The sequence below is a fragment of the Euprymna scolopes genome, chromosome 27 (genome assembly GCF_053919585.1).
Source record: "Euprymna scolopes isolate OS-2025 chromosome 27, ASM5391958v1, whole genome shotgun sequence".
Taxonomy (NCBI): Eukaryota; Metazoa; Mollusca; class Cephalopoda; order Sepiida; family Sepiolidae; genus Euprymna; species Euprymna scolopes.
The window spans coordinates 42478822-42495814 of record NC_136508.1 but is presented as its reverse complement, the minus strand read 5'-3'; the positions used below and the strand labels follow the sequence as shown (position 1 = coordinate 42495814).

The 16993-nt window shown below is 35.5% G+C and overlaps 1 protein-coding gene across 10 annotated transcripts in view; it reads right to left on the bottom strand.

Moving 5' to 3' along the window:
* LOC145248838 (protein c-ets-1-A-like) overlaps positions 1-16993 on the bottom strand; it is a 423966-nt gene that overhangs the window by 355577 nt on the left and 51396 nt on the right. For all 10 annotated transcript variants that reach the window (XM_080110549.1, XM_080110557.1, XM_080110553.1 and 7 more), the window contains exon 2: positions 15452-15588. In XM_080110549.1, coding sequence (XP_079966675.1) covers positions 15452-15583 — 132 coding nt within the window. In that variant the 5' untranslated portion in view covers positions 15584-15588. The remainder of the gene's footprint in view (positions 1-15451; positions 15589-16993) is intronic.

The following is a 16993-nucleotide window of genomic DNA, read 5'->3' as shown; positions in this document are numbered from 1 at the left end:
AAAACCAAAAACGGAACTTCCATGAACAAAATTTCTTCCCCAAGAACTTCTCACCTGTGAGACAAAATACCATGGACTGCTTTCCAACTGACTATAACATGGTTATCTTTAAATCCAAATGTCAACAAATACTTGCTGAACTTCAACTCACTTCACTATGCGTTTCTAATCCTCTCATAATATTGTCCATCGTAAAACAGACTATCTCTTTCGATCTTATCCCAAAGTGGCCTTCCGATTTTAACACCTTAATAAAAACTTTAAAACCAATTAATTGTTTCCTTAAAGTAAAGTTTATTCTGTACATACAATTGTTTGCTATTTCATATCTACAGTTTTATAGGGTTTGTGAGATCTTTAAAGTTTAACATTTCGAATTTCTCATTCAGACAATCTTCATGGGCCATCTAAATTTCTTCATATACTGGTGGGTCATAATATTTTCCACTCACTATTGACGAGCGTCTGCTTTCTTTGAACTTCCAGTAACGGGTTTCTAATGATGCCTGCTTATTTTTATTTGGCGACTCATATATGTTTTCATAAATTACTACCAAGATCTAATGTGTGTGTGTGTGTGTGTGTTTGCTAGAGAAGATCAGAAAATATTGGTACCGTCGATTTCACATCTAGACAAAGAGAACCTATAATTTGTCTTTTTCTGAACTCTCTTCAGCCTCTGTTTATATCTGTCGTTGTAAAATTTTATTGTATTTGAAACCGACGGTACCAATGTTGTTCTGATATAACACACATATGAATAAATATTACGCTTTTATTCTCTCCAACTAACCTTTTGTGTATAATATATATATATATATATATATATAACTCAAATTCTCTAACGTATCACAACAAACTCCCAATTCGGTTTCCTGCCTCTTATATCCGTTGCAATAATCCGTGTCGCTCATTCCACCTTCATCGCAATAGTTATTCAGCTTTCCCTCTCTCCACCTTTATACTAGGTACCCTCTATCTTAGATATCCCATGATTTCTTTCGCAATGTGCATATCGCTAGACATTACATTTATTATTTGTTACCTAACACCGCCTCTCCTCTTCTGACGAGAAGCATTAGGTTTCGAAATATCTAAGTATAAAGAGCATTTATATCCCTTATCCACTTCGATGGTTAAATGTATATGCACTAGTATATATTTTTGTATTGTCGATTTTTTCCTTTTGTGTGTGTGTGTGTGTGTGTATATATATATATATATATATATATATATATATATATATATATATATATATATACTAGCAGGACCTTGCTCAGTGGAAGCCTGCACTCCCTTACACAAAAGAAAACTACTGTTGTTGTTATTGTTGTTGCCGTCCCTGAACAATTGCAGCCATGGCCGAAATAAAATAATCTGGCTTTTACTGGTGATGGTTTGATGCGATAACCTGCAGATACTGTTTGAATTAAAATAAAAATAAAAAAAGCAATTAAGCGAATGCGTAAATCAGTATAAATTAATTAAATTACGACAATGGTTCATTAGAATAATAATTGAAAGTAAAAACAAGTTTTAGAGTTTAAGGATTCTCACTGTATATGAACTGTTTAGAGTGATAGAAATCAGTGGTATATGTCCTAGCTGTTTCCGTTTGTTGTTAAATGCTTCTTTTTTTTTCTTTTTTTTAACTCTTCCGCCAATAGTATTAAATTAAATTCCAATTTTATGTCATCTTTTTCTAACGTGTACAGCCAAACAATTTCGACTTTTGTAAAATTCACTTCTTTGAGTATTGTCATGTTAAGAACGGTGTTTGAAATAGACAACCTAAACTCCCCATGTTAAGAACGGCTTTCAGAATAGACACCAACAACCTCCCCATTGAAAGAATGGCGCTTGAAATAGACACTCCCAACATCCCCATGCAAAGAACGGCTTTCGGAGTAGATAACCCCCTTTTTATTGGAGGGGTGGAGAATGTGGGAGAAAGATTCCCCAAATTTAACCGTGATAATCGGTGTCAGCGTACCTACCTGCAAATGCTAAAATAAATAATATAATAAGTACTTGTCTTCGCAAAAGTTGAATGGGATTTTCTTAATCAGCATAGTAGAAAACCTTTAAGAGTAGTCATTCTAAAGAAAATTGCGGAGGTGGACCTAATGTTCAAATTTATTTACCACAAAAAAAAAAAAATATATTAATCTTGCGCAATATCAATCAGTTAAAAATGTAGTGTAGGTAATTGGTGAAAAAAAAAAATCGGTAGTTGTGACTAAAACCAGACCCTAACTTTCAAACACACAAAAAAAACTTAACGTGTGCGCAATGTCAAGAATCAGTCCGGAAAAGAAATTCAAGCAAAATACTCCACTGAATTCAATTCCCTATGCAATTAAATGTACCTTTAAAATGTAGCGTAGGTAATCGGTATAAAAAATCGGTAATTGTGACTAAAACCAGACTCTAACTTTCAAACACGCATACAGGTATGTCAATTCAGGTATAGAAGAAAAAAAAATGGTATCTAAACAGTTTGATAAAAGATATAAGATATCAACTTACATAAGCATAGTTATTCGAAAAGATATAAAAATAAAAAACTAAAAAAAAAATTGCTAAAGAAAGGTTACGTATACATTTTGTATTATAATGGTGGTAAAAAAGAAAATAAACATAATTAGATATAAAAATAGTTTAACAGTTTTAAAGAATATATACAGCGAGATACAAACAGAGAGAGAGAGGAGAGAGAGAGGGGGGAATAATGAAATGTTTGTTGTTTTGCCTTTGAAGTGAGAGAGAGAGAGAGAGAGATTGGTGGGAAAAATATATACAGCGAAAGAATCCCGTAAATCGCGCAGATTTAAATAAAGTATATATAAATGAATTACCCCCCCCCAAAAAAAAACGTAACTATGTTTGAAAAAAAATTATCATTACTTAAATGTACGACGCGGCGTAGGGCAAAAGTAGGTATCGAGAGAGAGAAAGATTGGGAAGAAAATATACAGCGATAGAATCCAGTAGATTCGTGCAACTTTAATTAAAGTATATATAAGTTAATTACACCCCCCTAAAAAAAAAAAAACGCAACGAAGTTTGAAAAAAATTGTACGAAGCGAGCGAGCAATTTACTCATAGAGCAAAAGCAGATATCGTTGCGACGCCATGTCTGAATGATACATTAGCGTTCGTTTAGCATGCTAATAAAGTTATTCCGGAATATAGGAATGGCCAGAGCTCATCCAACCGAAGGAGCGGAAGGAGTCGGAGGAGATTTTATTATTTTTTTTAACGGAAAAGGGAAAGATTATGTTATGTCAATGAGTTTACGATCCAGTTACGAAGGGTGCAACCCCATATTTGTCAAAAGTGCAGAATTTCTCCCGGTGATTACTAGGAATTGTAAAAGGACGTGTTATTTAGAGGAAAAAATAGGAACTACTTTCTCTAAAGATGGTGACGATGGTGATGATGTTGCTCCAAAGATATAATGTAGGATTTTATTATAACGACCAAATGTGTATAAAATGGCGTTCTAAATTTACATAAGATAGTGACTAATAGTCGAGACAATAAATTTGGTTCAGATGAGACTTTCTGCAATCAATATATATATATATATATATATATATATATATATATACATACATATATATATCTACACACATCTATCTCTCTCTCTTTATATATATGCACACACACACACTATATATATATATATGCATAAACACACACTATATATATATGCACACACACACACTATATATGCACACACACACACACTATATATATATATATATATATATATATATATATATATATATACACACACACACGCATCTATCTACAGATATTTATATCTATTTACACATATATTGAGAGATAGATAACCACCCTTTTCATGATGATTTATGCGATAACACTCAAATTCTTTTTTCTTTTAACACACACACACACACACACACACACACACACACACACACACACACACACACACACACACAAGTATTAGTAAGCCACCTGTAAGAAGATAGACTTGTCAAAAAACTATTAGGTCAGAGACAACATTAATCTCGTTTAATCGTGGGCGGAAAGATCTGGTTCTTCTGGAGATGTTGAGCTAAGAGATCAGTTTACATACGAGATTTAAAACCGAAAATTTAACACCTACAAGTTGAAATGTAGAAACTAGCGAATGTGAAGGAATTTTTTGGCGACTATGAGTCATCGTTATTTGCCTTTTTTTACGGCATATCAACCACTTTTGGGGGATTATTGTTTCATGTGTAATTGCTTCTTTACAATAAATACACGCGCGTTCGCAAAAACGATTCTTTTTTTTTATTTTTAAAAGTGTTATTTTGATAACGTTTCGGCCGATCTCTAACCTCCTAATTTTTTCAAGTGTCTCTTGCCGAACTTGGAAATCTTTCTGTCGAACTCAGGAATCCGCATGGAGCCCTGTATTTAATACGAAAGTGAACTAATAAAAGGGCTCCGTTCGAAACTCCGTGCAGATACCCGAGTTCGACAAGATACACTTGAAGAGGGTCGGAGGTTACATCGATCGAAACGTTGTGAAAATAACACTCAAGATGAGAATAGTAGTCCGAATTACAAATACAAAGTAAGCAAAAAAATAAATAAATAAATAAATCTCGATGTGTCCGAGTGTTGAAAGTTCAAACTCGACCTAACTTTTTTTTTCAGGACAAAATTTACCCGCATTTCATTTTCTAACCGTCTCTTGCCCCCCCCCCCTCCACCCCATCCCTAATTGCTTCAAGCCAATTCCGAAGAAATCTAATTAGGCACAAGTAATGTGATCAACATGACTTTGGTTAAATCTTGTCTTTCTTTTTTTTTTTTTGTAGAATTGCCCAACGTGGCTTTGTTCTTTTTTTTTTTTTGTCGTTCTTTGTTCATTCATAAAAAAATGAATCGAACACACGCACACAGTTTCTGAAGAAGAAAGTGCAGAACAATTTCATAATAGATAAATACAAATCAGTTGGATTTGCAAAATGAAACCGCTATAGCATTGCATCTGAGCGAATCATTTCTAATACATATATAAGGAAGAAATCGCTCAAATTCAAATATATATAAAGTTATAAAATATATATGGCAATTAAGCTACACAATATTCCGCGTTTCATCGCGCTAGTATTCATCAGGCTGATGAATCCTAGCGCAGATGAAACGCGGAATATTGTGTAGCTTAATCGCCATATATATTTTATAACTTAGCACCTAGCTCTACCTACGTATTGAGCACTGTCGAAGTAAATACTTAAAGTTTACGCATAAATCTATACTTTCGTATATTAATGTATGTGGTTAACTGAAGTATATATATATATATATATATATATATATATATATATATATATATATATATATATATATATATATATATATATATATATATATATATACACACGGCATAATCACGTTCACACACCGATTCTCACAAGATCACTGAAGTTAAGCAACATTGAGCCTGGTTAGTACCAGATGGGTGACCATTTGGGAATTCTAGGTGTTGTACATGCTCTCTGCTTATCTCGGCATTTGTTTCCAGTCACCTTGAACCTCGACTTGCCACTGGTATTTAATAACGCCAACTCAGGAAAGGTATGGTTGGAGATTGTGCAATTCTTGCCACAAAAATGTCATGCACTGGCACCCTTACAATGGGTACCCATAGTCTGCCAAGATTATGGATACCCACTTTAAGGAAGCCATTTTATAAAAATAAACTAGCAGGGAAACCCGACGTTGCTCGATATTCAATAAACATCGATGAATGTTTCATCTCCCTATATTTCATTGTTATCGAAATTGGTGAAATTGACCATTTGTTTTTCAATCAAATCGATTACTTACCTGCTGTGGTTCGAGACCCATGTGGTGCACTGGAAGGTAGCTTCACATGCCTCTCCGCACTGACTTAGTCTACAATGCATTGTAGTTTACGTTGCACTGTTTAGAAGCCACTATTGATTTTATGAAATTATTTTTTTTTTATATATAATGGCTTGAAGTTTAAAATGCAAAAGTCAAGTATCATGCTTCAATTGTGCTTTAAAAAGAAACATTCGATTCGAACACGCCCCTGTCATATCAAAGAACCTACTTTTGATTTTATATGCCGGGTCTTATTGCTTGTGCGTTAATAACACTTCTCAAATGCAGTTGTTATGTTAGGCTGTAGAAGGCGTTAACTTAGGTGAAAATCGCATGTTCCTTCTTTCAGATTTTTTTTTTTATTGATTATCGATTATCGATACTTTTCGAAGACATTCCTATACAAAACCTATCTAAGAACACTTGCAGGCACATAAAGTAGATTTGTATTCAAAAACAAATCTGCCCAGATGTTTAGGTGTCCATAGGGGACGAACTCTCTCACAAGTATAACGTAAACAAGTTCTTGATGAGCCGTTCCATATAAGTTAACAAATTTACCGAATTGATTACCATATTGTCCAATTTCTACTGTACACTCTTTAACCTTTATCTTCGAGTGGCCTCTTGGCCTTGATAATGTGGTGATGCCTGTGTAAAAAAAAAAGAAAGAAATATTACATACACATGGTATAATCATATTGACACACCAGTTAGATCACTGAAGTTAAGCAACGATGAGCCCAGCCAGTACCAGATGGGCGACCATTTGGGGATCCCAGGTGCTATTTAAGTTGTGCCAGTATGTAAAAATTTCCAGGTTAGTAGCTGGTAATGCGTTGAAAACCACTGAGAAATGTAGTCTTCGTTAACACATGCATCTAGAAGAAAGGCTGATGTACAAATATGACGTCTACTGTCTGCTGTGTCTTGGGACAATAATTTGCACCGACTGAGGTTAGCAGTGTTTTCAAAAAGTGTGGATGATCCCACACAAAGACTACATAACTATAAATAAATCATCTATGTGGATTTCGGACAATGTAGTTGCCTGAACCTCATATGTTGTGATCTGATGTGAGAGTCACACACACACACATATATATATATATATCACGTTTTTTAAAAGATGGAATCGTCCGATCATCGAAGAGGTGGACCTTGTTTGCATCTTCTCTTCGATGATCGGACGATTCCATCTTTTAAAAAACATGATGACAGTTATATATATATATATATATATATATATATATACTAGCGGGGGTACCCGGCGTTGCCCGAGTATTTGTTTCCGGGACGGGGGGGGGGAGTTTTAAAAAATGTTATGGTAGGTAAGTAGGAAGGATCAAACCCGGAGTCATGAGTAAAAGTAGGAAAATAAAGTGTGAAAAAAAAACAAAAAAAAACATCTGCAACGTTAACAGTTCGGCCACCAAGAAAAGTCCATTCCAGTTGTTTAGGGAAGAGAGAAAAAAAACAAAAAAAAAAACGACTACGGTAGGTCGGCGCGAACGTGGAAATATAATGTGAATTGTCCAGCACGCTAACCACTACGCCACAGAGCACTGCAGCTTAGTTTAGTGATTTTAAATAACTTCACATGAAAGAACTACGAAGCCAAACCGGTGTTCTCTTCTCAACTGTTCCTTGTGAACGATCCCCAAACGGTGTTAAGTGGTGGCAGGGGGAGGAGGAATTTATTAGAGAGAAAATATTTTACCACTTCCATTGATCTTAACCGATTTTGGCCGTGACGTCTCAGCAGAAAAAGTATAGAAATCTAAGATTATCGAGGAATTTGAGAAATAATAAGCCTATAACACATCTCAGATATTGTTCTGCCGTTTGTGCATATTATATTTGCATGAAATATCTTGATTTTTAATCCTATTAAGGTCAAAATCAGACGGGAAAAAATGAGTTCATTTTATTTATATAGAGATAGAGAAGAGATATGAGAGAAAAGAAATTAAAACTAAGTTGAAATTGACAAATTTATTGTTCGACTGAATACTCCAAAAAACAATTTACAAAGTTCTTATTCCGTGGAGTTTCCAAGAATGCTATTCTTGCTATTCTTCTCATCAGAAGACAGAAATAAATCAGCAAATTATATTTGTAGTAATGCTAGTATTTGCTGGTTACGGCATTAAATGAAACCGCAATTTATTATAGACATAAATTGCAAAGATATACATGTGCTATAAAAACGAGTGAAAAAATGTCGTTGTAAAAAATAACAAAAATAAACAGGGCATAAAGTCGCAACTTGCATGAACATAGCCACAGTATTGAAAGCAAACTTTCTGTAAACATACTATTCCTGTAAATATCCTTTTGTAAATATACCACCGTGTTGTCTTGATTATTATTCCCCCTCCCCTCCAAACAAAAAGCACTCTGGCTTGGAATCAAATTAGAAATTACTTTAACCATCTTCTTTAAGCACTATACTCTTGTTTTGTTTTATATTATGCTGTAATAGATCTAATTGGTTTATCTGAAGCAAGAGATATATTGCCAAGATTGCTGGAAAAAGGGTTGGATCACTCCACCGCTCCAGCAGGTATATCACTGCCGATGCAGTCCTCAATCTGTACATCCTAAAATGGAATCCTGTTGACACATTTTGGGCGGAAGGTGCTTGGTGCGTCCTATCCTGCCTCAACAGTTCAAAACTGGCTGTGAAACATTGTATGGGATGCACTTTTTTCTCCCCTGCAGCCTTTTTCCCCACAAAGAAGACGTCACAAACCTATCTCTGCTCTATCGTTATTTTCATGGTCAAGTGCTCCCTCCTCTGAACTCCAATCTATGGTCCCCCCTTGCGAAACTTTCACAAAAAACACTCGACTAACTCCAACCACTGTTAACAGCTTCCCCCATTCTCTATCTGTGCCTAAATCGAAATGCAAATTCCATGAACCCAGCTCCTCTCTTAGAACTACCCGCCTATGAAACACTGTCCCATTGGTCTGCTTCCCGGTCGATTACAGTATGGTAGCCTTCAAGTCTAATGTAAACAAGTTCTTGTTGAACCGTCATCTTAAATAATCAAATTGTACCCAACTTATATCATTAACGATTATTACACTACCTCAATACATTCATAAAACATTATCCTCGTGTGGCCTTTGGGTCTTGATAAGTGGTGACTTCCTTGTAACAAAAAAAAATATAATCTTTGCATTTTTGAGACAGCTTTCTTCTCTGCTAAACGACTGCATATCCACCTTTAACTTCTGTAGGTTAATCCCCTTTTGCCATCCCTCTCCTCCTCTATCCTCTTCTTTCTCTTTTCTCCTCTTCTTTTTCTCTTTCCACTTCTCTTTCCTCTCTCTCTCTCTCTCCTCATTTTTCTTTCTCCTCTTCTTTTTCTCCATTTCTCTTCTCATATTCTTTTCCTTTCTTTCTTTCTCTTCTCTGACTTCTTTCTTGTTTTCCTCTCATCTTCTGTATCTCTCCTCTCTTCTTTCTCTTTTTTCTACCCACTCTCTCTTCCATTCTTTCTTTCTCCTTTCCTTTATCCATCCCCTCTTTTTTTCTCTCCCCAGTTTTTTTTTTTTTTAATTTTTTTTTTTTTTTTACTCACGTTCACCCCTTGGATGTAAGATTAACCAGATGTTGATTTTAAGTTACATTTAAACTTCTGCATATCAGCACAGTCAGAGATGCAGGTAGCAGGAAGGGAATTCCATAGTCAAGCTGTTCGAGGGAAGAAACTATTAGAGTAAAAAGCTTTTGGGCATTTGGGGATCTGAACAGTGAAGGGGCGTGATTTTGTTACTAAGTGGGTTTGTCAAGAATATGTACGCCAAGGAGGTACAAGTACAACGAGTTCATCAGAGCACATTCCATTAAACTATTTGTAAAACAGGTATAGAGATGCAACATTGTGGCGATGGGACAGGGGTTGGAGCTTTATTGACAAAGTGGGACCTATTAGATTGAAAACTTTTTTTATGGACCCTATCCAAGAGGGTAGATGCACCATCTCAGATGTGGCACGAATGCTCCATGCATCTCTCTCGTCTTCTTTAACGCCCTCTCTCTCTCTTTCATTTTCTCCCATTCTCTCTTTTTCTACCCTTCTCTCTTTCTCTTTCCTTTCGTTTATCTATCCCCCTGCTTTTTTTTCTCTCTCTCTCTCCCCTCCCCACTCTTGTGCAGCCATTTCTGTCAAAGAATATCTGTCGTTTTGCAGATTGCATTAGCATTCACCGCTTTGCACTTCGTTCTTCAGTTTTTAATAGTTCCTCTCATCCGCCTACTTATTCCATGTTTTCGCTTCAAAGTAGTTTTGTTTACTCAACGAAGGAAATCCGAAATATTTCGCTAAACATCACAGATAAAAAAAAAACAAAAAAAACATCAAAGACGAATTCAAACTTTCACAAAATCGCAACATCAAACGTTATTTCAGTTGTTCTATTTTTCACGAAAATTTTCGGAATTGGCGCGTTTTCGTTTAACTGTCAGGTCGATACGATTAAATGTGTACCTATTGACCTTTCTTTCGAGATTAATAGGCCACTATTTATCAAGGCTAAACGCCACCCGAGGATTTAGAATTAATGAGATGGAAGAATGAAGACTATTATGAGATATTACGTTTTTGTATTTTTGCGATGATGATAAGTTGTTTATAGTATTTGGATACTTCGGACTACTGTTTTCATCTTGAGCGTCATTTTCATAACGTTTCAGTCGATGTAACCTCCGATCTTCTTCAGATGCATCTCGCTGAACTCGGAAATTTTTGAGATGAGGATTGATTAATTCATATTATTTGGATTCTTCGAACCATTTTTCTCATCTTTAGTTTCATTTTCATAACGTTTAGTGTAGCGACTATGTAATATTTGTCCAAATATATATATATTATATATAAAAAGCTGAACGTGTGTGTCTGGTCACGAATAGGCTCCTATATGGTTGACTATTTTAAAAAACTGATTACATATAATGATAGAAGATGTATCGAGACACAGGAATGGGTATGTCTGATCTGGCAGAACGGTGGTTCATAAAAATTGTGGGGTCTGCGTTCGCGCCTGGCCCACAAAGTATGGAAATAAAAAATGAAAAAAACGTTTACAAGTGTTTTTGGTATAGATGTACATTAGAATACTTTGATAAGTATGTTTTAACTTAAATAGGGATGGTATAATAAAATTGTGGGGTCTGCGTTCGCGCCTGTACTCCATAGAATGGAAATAGGCACAAACTTTAATAAAGACTTTTCATATCTATCTGCGTAAGTGTATCTTGATAATTATGTTTCAGTTTGGAGAAATATGACAGAATAAAAAATATAAGTACAAATTATTTAGGACTTTTACCCAGTAATGGCTGATGGAACGAGAGCATGCTACCCCCGCGAGTTAAAGGATTCCAATCAAAATTATCTGTAGTTTCCTCATATTTGACAGACAGATTCCTAAGTTCAATAAGATACACATGAAGAAGGTCGGAGGTTACATCGACTGAAACGTTGAGAAAATATCATTCAAGATGAGAACAGTAGTTCGAAGAATCAAAATAATATGGGATTTAAAATTCTTAATGGAATGAACCGAGTTTGATTAATTATAGAGGAAGTTTATGAGATTGGATTTGAAGAAGACCATGTTGTAATCCGCAGGGAAGCAATATATATATATATAGGCAAATATTACATAGTCGCTACACTAAACATGCTAATGTTTCAGACAAGTGGTCGGTCCAAACCACGACCCTTCTTCAGGCGAAAGCCTGTGTTCCCGTGAAGAAGCCTGGTTCTTAATTGAAGAAATAGAGGAGATATTAAAAAAAAAATTAAAATAAAATAAAAAGATTAAATCCGAAGGGAGGGGTGGGGGTTAAATGACATTTTAGACTCTAGACATTGAAAGGAAAGAAGGAATAGACGGCAAGAGTAGAAAAAAAAGAGAAAAAAAAAGGAAAGAAGAAAAGAAAACAAAAGAGGGAAAAGAAGGTCAGTGTGGTTTCCATCTTTGGTTTTCATAAATAAAATAAATTTCACAATGTACAAAGATTATTTGATACTGAAGATATTCATAAACTATTTCCCAAACTAAAACTAAAATACACTTGCAAAATATTTTTTCTTCTTAGCTTTAATTCAATGTTTAAAGAGACACAGATTAGACAAAGGGCGGTAAATAAGGGGTGGAGCAGAGGAAAAAAGTCCATTAAGATGTCTTTCAGCCGACACTTTTCAAAATAAACGCTGGCAACGGAGGGGGGCAACATCGTTTAAAAATGTGGTTAAAAGACAATAAAAAATAGTATGGGGGAAAGGAGAAAATGAAACAATCTTATCAAACATCCATGAGTTCCAAATTATGGCTATATTCCTTCTGCTTACACAAAACCAGTTGACGCAAATTAATAGACACTTCCTCAGGAATTTTTAAGTGGATTTTCGAGCGTGCACTGTGTAAGATAAAGAAAGTGTACCTGTGTACTCTCCAGTGCAGATTTGGCACTGCAAAAATATTCACCAATGGTCGACTTTAGAAGTGTTTAGAGTTTGTGCTTTTGGGGTACATCCGAAGGAAATAAATAACCGAACACAAGCTACTGAAATGACGAACACAACAACTTCATAAAACGTAACAAAGAAAAAGGGTTTATTCTGGCAAATCACTGGAGAATGTCGGCAGGGAGATGTTGTTCCGGATTAAACATAGCTTCTGGCCATCTCATGTTGTCATGGTAGTTATTCCCTGTGGGAATCGTCGATACAGGATTAAGGCAGAGAGAGAGAGAGAGAGAGAGAGAGAGAGAGAGAGAGGGGGGGAAAGGTCCAATCTTGTTGGCGTCTCTCTCGGTAAGGACGAGTTTTTTTCCTTCAAACCGGAAGCTTTAAGTGTTCCCTAGAGGAGAGAAATGGTCAATGCACCGCACCCCTGATTGGCCAGTATATGGCCGAATCACACAGGGGAGAGGCATTGATTCGCAAGAGAAAAGTTTCATTTGTTTTTGCAACAAGTGTATTTTGGTTTCTGTTCATTATCACACGTTTTCTTCTTCTTTAATAATATTTGTTGAAACTATAAACAATAAAATGCCTCAACAATTAAATAATAATTGCACTGCGCTCAGTATTATTCAAATCTTTTATAAAATTATGTACCCATAGAAATCTCTTTTTTTATTTTATTTTTGTAAAAGTCAAACAAGAACAGAAAGTTCGATATTCCTATAGACTGTGTAATTCAATCAGTGGTCTCCTGATCCCTAGGTTGAGAACCTATCTAATGGATGACGAAAGAGTTGGAATCCAGTAATGATTCGTGATGACAGGTGGCTAAGTACTTTTGAGTCAGCGGGTTAAATAGACTTGACCTCTGACAAGACAATTCTTCATTCGTTCTTGGAGAAAGGAGTGGTCGGACCAAACCTCATTAAACTCTTTCAGTGACACATTGCAAAAAATGAGAATAACACCTGGCACTTAAAACAGATATTTCTGAGATACGCCCATTCATGTCTATGCATGTTTAGCTATGAAAATGCCGTTTTAAACTTTAGCATGACAGACCAATGAAAATGCCGTTTCACACTTTAGCATGACAGACCAAAGGAAATGATGTTTAAAACTTAAGCATGACAGACTAATGAGAATGCTATTTAAAATTTAAACATGACGGACCAATGAAAATGCCATTTTAAACTTAAGCATGGCAAGCTAAAGAAAGACAGACCAAAGGAAATACCGTTTCAAACTTTAGCATGACAGACCAATGAAAATACTGTTTCAAATTTAAGCATGACAGACCAATGAAAATGCTGTTTCAAACTTAAGCATGACAGACCAATGAAAATGAAGTTTCAAACTTAAGCATGACAGACCAATGAAAATGAAGTTTCAAACTTAAGCATGACAGACCAATGAAAATACTGTTTCAAACTTAAGCATGACAGACCAATGAAAATACTGTTTCAAACTTAAGCATGACAGACCAATGAAAATACTGTTTCAAACTTAAGCATGACAGACCAATGAAAATACTGTTTCAAACTTAAGCATGACAGACCAATGAAAATGAAGTTTCAAACTTAAGCATGACAGACCAATGAAAATACTGTTTCAAACTTAAGCATGACAGACCAATGAAAATGAAGTTTCAAACTTAAGCATGACAGACCAATGAAAATGAAGTTTCAAACTTAAGCATGACAGACCAATGAAAATGAAGTTTCAAACTTAAGCATGACAGACCAATGAAAATGAAGTTTCAAACTTAAGCATGACAGACCAATGAAAATACTGTTTCAAACTTAAGCATGACAGACCAATGAAAATGAAATTTCAAACTTAAGCATGACAGACCAATGAAAATACTGTTTCAAACTTAAGCATGACAGACCAATGAAAATACTGTTTCAAACTTAAGCATGACAGACCAATGAAAATACTGTTTCAAATTTAAGCATGACAGACCAATGAAAATACTGTTTCAAACTTAAGCATGACAGACCAATGAAAATGCTATTTCAAATTTAAACATGACGGACCAATAAAAATATCATTTTAAACTTAAGCATGGCAAACAAAAGAAAAGAAAGTGAAAAAAAACCCTGATATCTTACCGCTACACAAATGACGCAAACGGAAGTGTAAAGCGTTCAAATTTAGCAATGTCAACCATTATGCCATAGCGGATAGCGAAATGAAATCACGCACGTAAGTCTGGCTGCAGACCTGTTAAGTTTTCCGCTTACTGCTGTATTTGTTTCCCCACGATGTTGAGGGAAAACCAGCTCCCCCCCCAAAAAAAATGAATAGCAATTGTCTGATATGAAGGGTTTCCCCTTCACATTGATCAAAGCTAATTGCCTTCAAGACGTCCCGGCCTGGAAGGTCAGGAGGTGCCTGTGTTTGCGTTTGCTTCGATCAGTTTCGCTTTTATAAGAAAAAGACAAACACGGGAAACCAGGGATTTTTTTAAAAACTCAATCAAATAAAAGATAGAGACAATGTCCGTTTGCAAGATGGTATGGTGGTGACTAATGCACTTTATTATAAAGCTCCATAAAAAATTTTAGACAGCTCGACCCAGTAATTTCTGATTAAGTTTCCACGTGACGCCAACATCAGCCCACCATCTTTACTATTTGACCTACGAAAGCCCACATTGCCCTTTTCTGAAATTTTTTTTTTAGACAAGGTTTAATTACATGTATTATTCAAACTACTGTTGTCATCTCGACATTTCTTCTCGCAACTTTTCGGCTGATGATGAGAGAATTTAAAATGATGAATGAAATGAACAGAATTTGTTTACTCATTCGGACGGTTTATGACATGTTGTAATCAGCAGGGAAACAGTCCCATGGTAATGAGTTTTTTTTTTTTTTCTCTTCCAGAAAAACAAAAATAGGAAACTTTGTACTAAATTAATGGAGTTCAGACATAAGTATTGATTTGGCTCTCGTGAGCTCCTCACATCAAGTGGCTACGCACTTTGTCTCAAGCGATTTCTATTAAAAAAAAACAAAAAAAAAACTTTGCTATAATAACATATATTAAAAAATAAAGATGAAAAAATAATTCTCTTACCTTCGATAAACCTCTAAGGTGAGCTGGTTTTTTGGCGTGCCTAGCTTTTTTGGGCGGAGTCTTTCGACTTGTTGGATTGAAATATTCCACTCTGTCTTTGGCATAGTCAACCTGATAGAGTTCAGAATCCATATTTTCTGGAATAAATAAAAAATTTTAAATTAAAAAGATTAATTAAAAAAAAATGTTAAAAAAATCAAACTAGTGCAAACGGCCACACAAAGTGGCCACTGTCCAGCCAAGAACTATTCTTTTCAAAAATGGACAGGCTAAATCTGATCAATGCACAAACTATTTTTTACAATGAAAACCGCTCCAGACAAGGTATGAAGCCACTTGATAATATAAGAAGTTAAAACAAACAAAAATATTAAAATAAATACCACTTCAATGTCAAAAATAGCCAACGATAAATGCTTCCCAACTTTCAACAAGCTATTCTGAGTTTAATACTCCCAAATTCATGCTAGAATTGTTTACAAGGACAATGACAGAAAGACTCCAAAGTGTGACAAGATACACCTAAAGAAAGTCGGAGGTTACATAGATCGAAATGTGAAAATAAAAATCAATAGTCCGAATAATCCAAATAATCAATTCTCATAAAAAATTAAGAAACTCGTATTTGCAAATTATAAATTGAGCTGTTGTCGTTGAGCTCATTTTTATTAGACTCAGAAAAACAGCAATTCTCCCCACTTTGTCAGAAACATCACTCGTGACATGGGACAACAAGATAAGGAAAGTGAAAGTTAACGAAAGTCAAATTTCTACTCTCCTCAAAACTTGTAAAGATTCAGCTTTGCCAAGACACAGATCGGCAAAAAACCGGCATCTTGCTTTTAAGCACAAAATAAATCTTCATCACTTAGATATATTTTTATTTATTCATTTATTCAATTTTCATCCCAAACAAGGCACAGTGCCACTTTGAAGTAGGGGGTTACTATTGGGGACAAAAGTTGCAGGGATATTATGAAGGGAGATACATAGCAAGATGTCTGTTCACATTACACTTGAACTTCTGCATGTCAGTACACTTGGGAAAGCAGTATCCCGGAAGGGAGTTCCAAAATCTAGCAGCTCTAGGGAACAAACTATTGGAATAAAAGGCTTTCTTACACTTAGAGATCTCTACTGTGAAGGCGTGGGATTTAGTTGCTTGTTGGGTTTGTTGGGGGTATTTACGACGAGGGGGTACAAGTGCTTGTAGTTCGTCAGAACATTCACTATTAAAGTATTTGTAGAACAGGCAGACGGATGCAACATTTCATCAATGGGACAGAGGCTGAAGCCTAGATGACAGTTCAGGACCTATCAGGTTTGCGACTCTCTTTTGAAACCTGTTCAGGAGTGAGAGACAAGTAGCCCAAATGTGACAACAGTACTCCATATATGGGTGAATGGTGGCCTTATAGAGGTACAGGATACTTTCAGGTGTAAGTTTTCTAGTGTGGTAGAGAGAGCCCACCTTCTTCGCAGCAGTCTAGGTAATGCTCTCAATGTTAATATTCCAGTTCATGTTCCCTGTAGAGCCGCAAC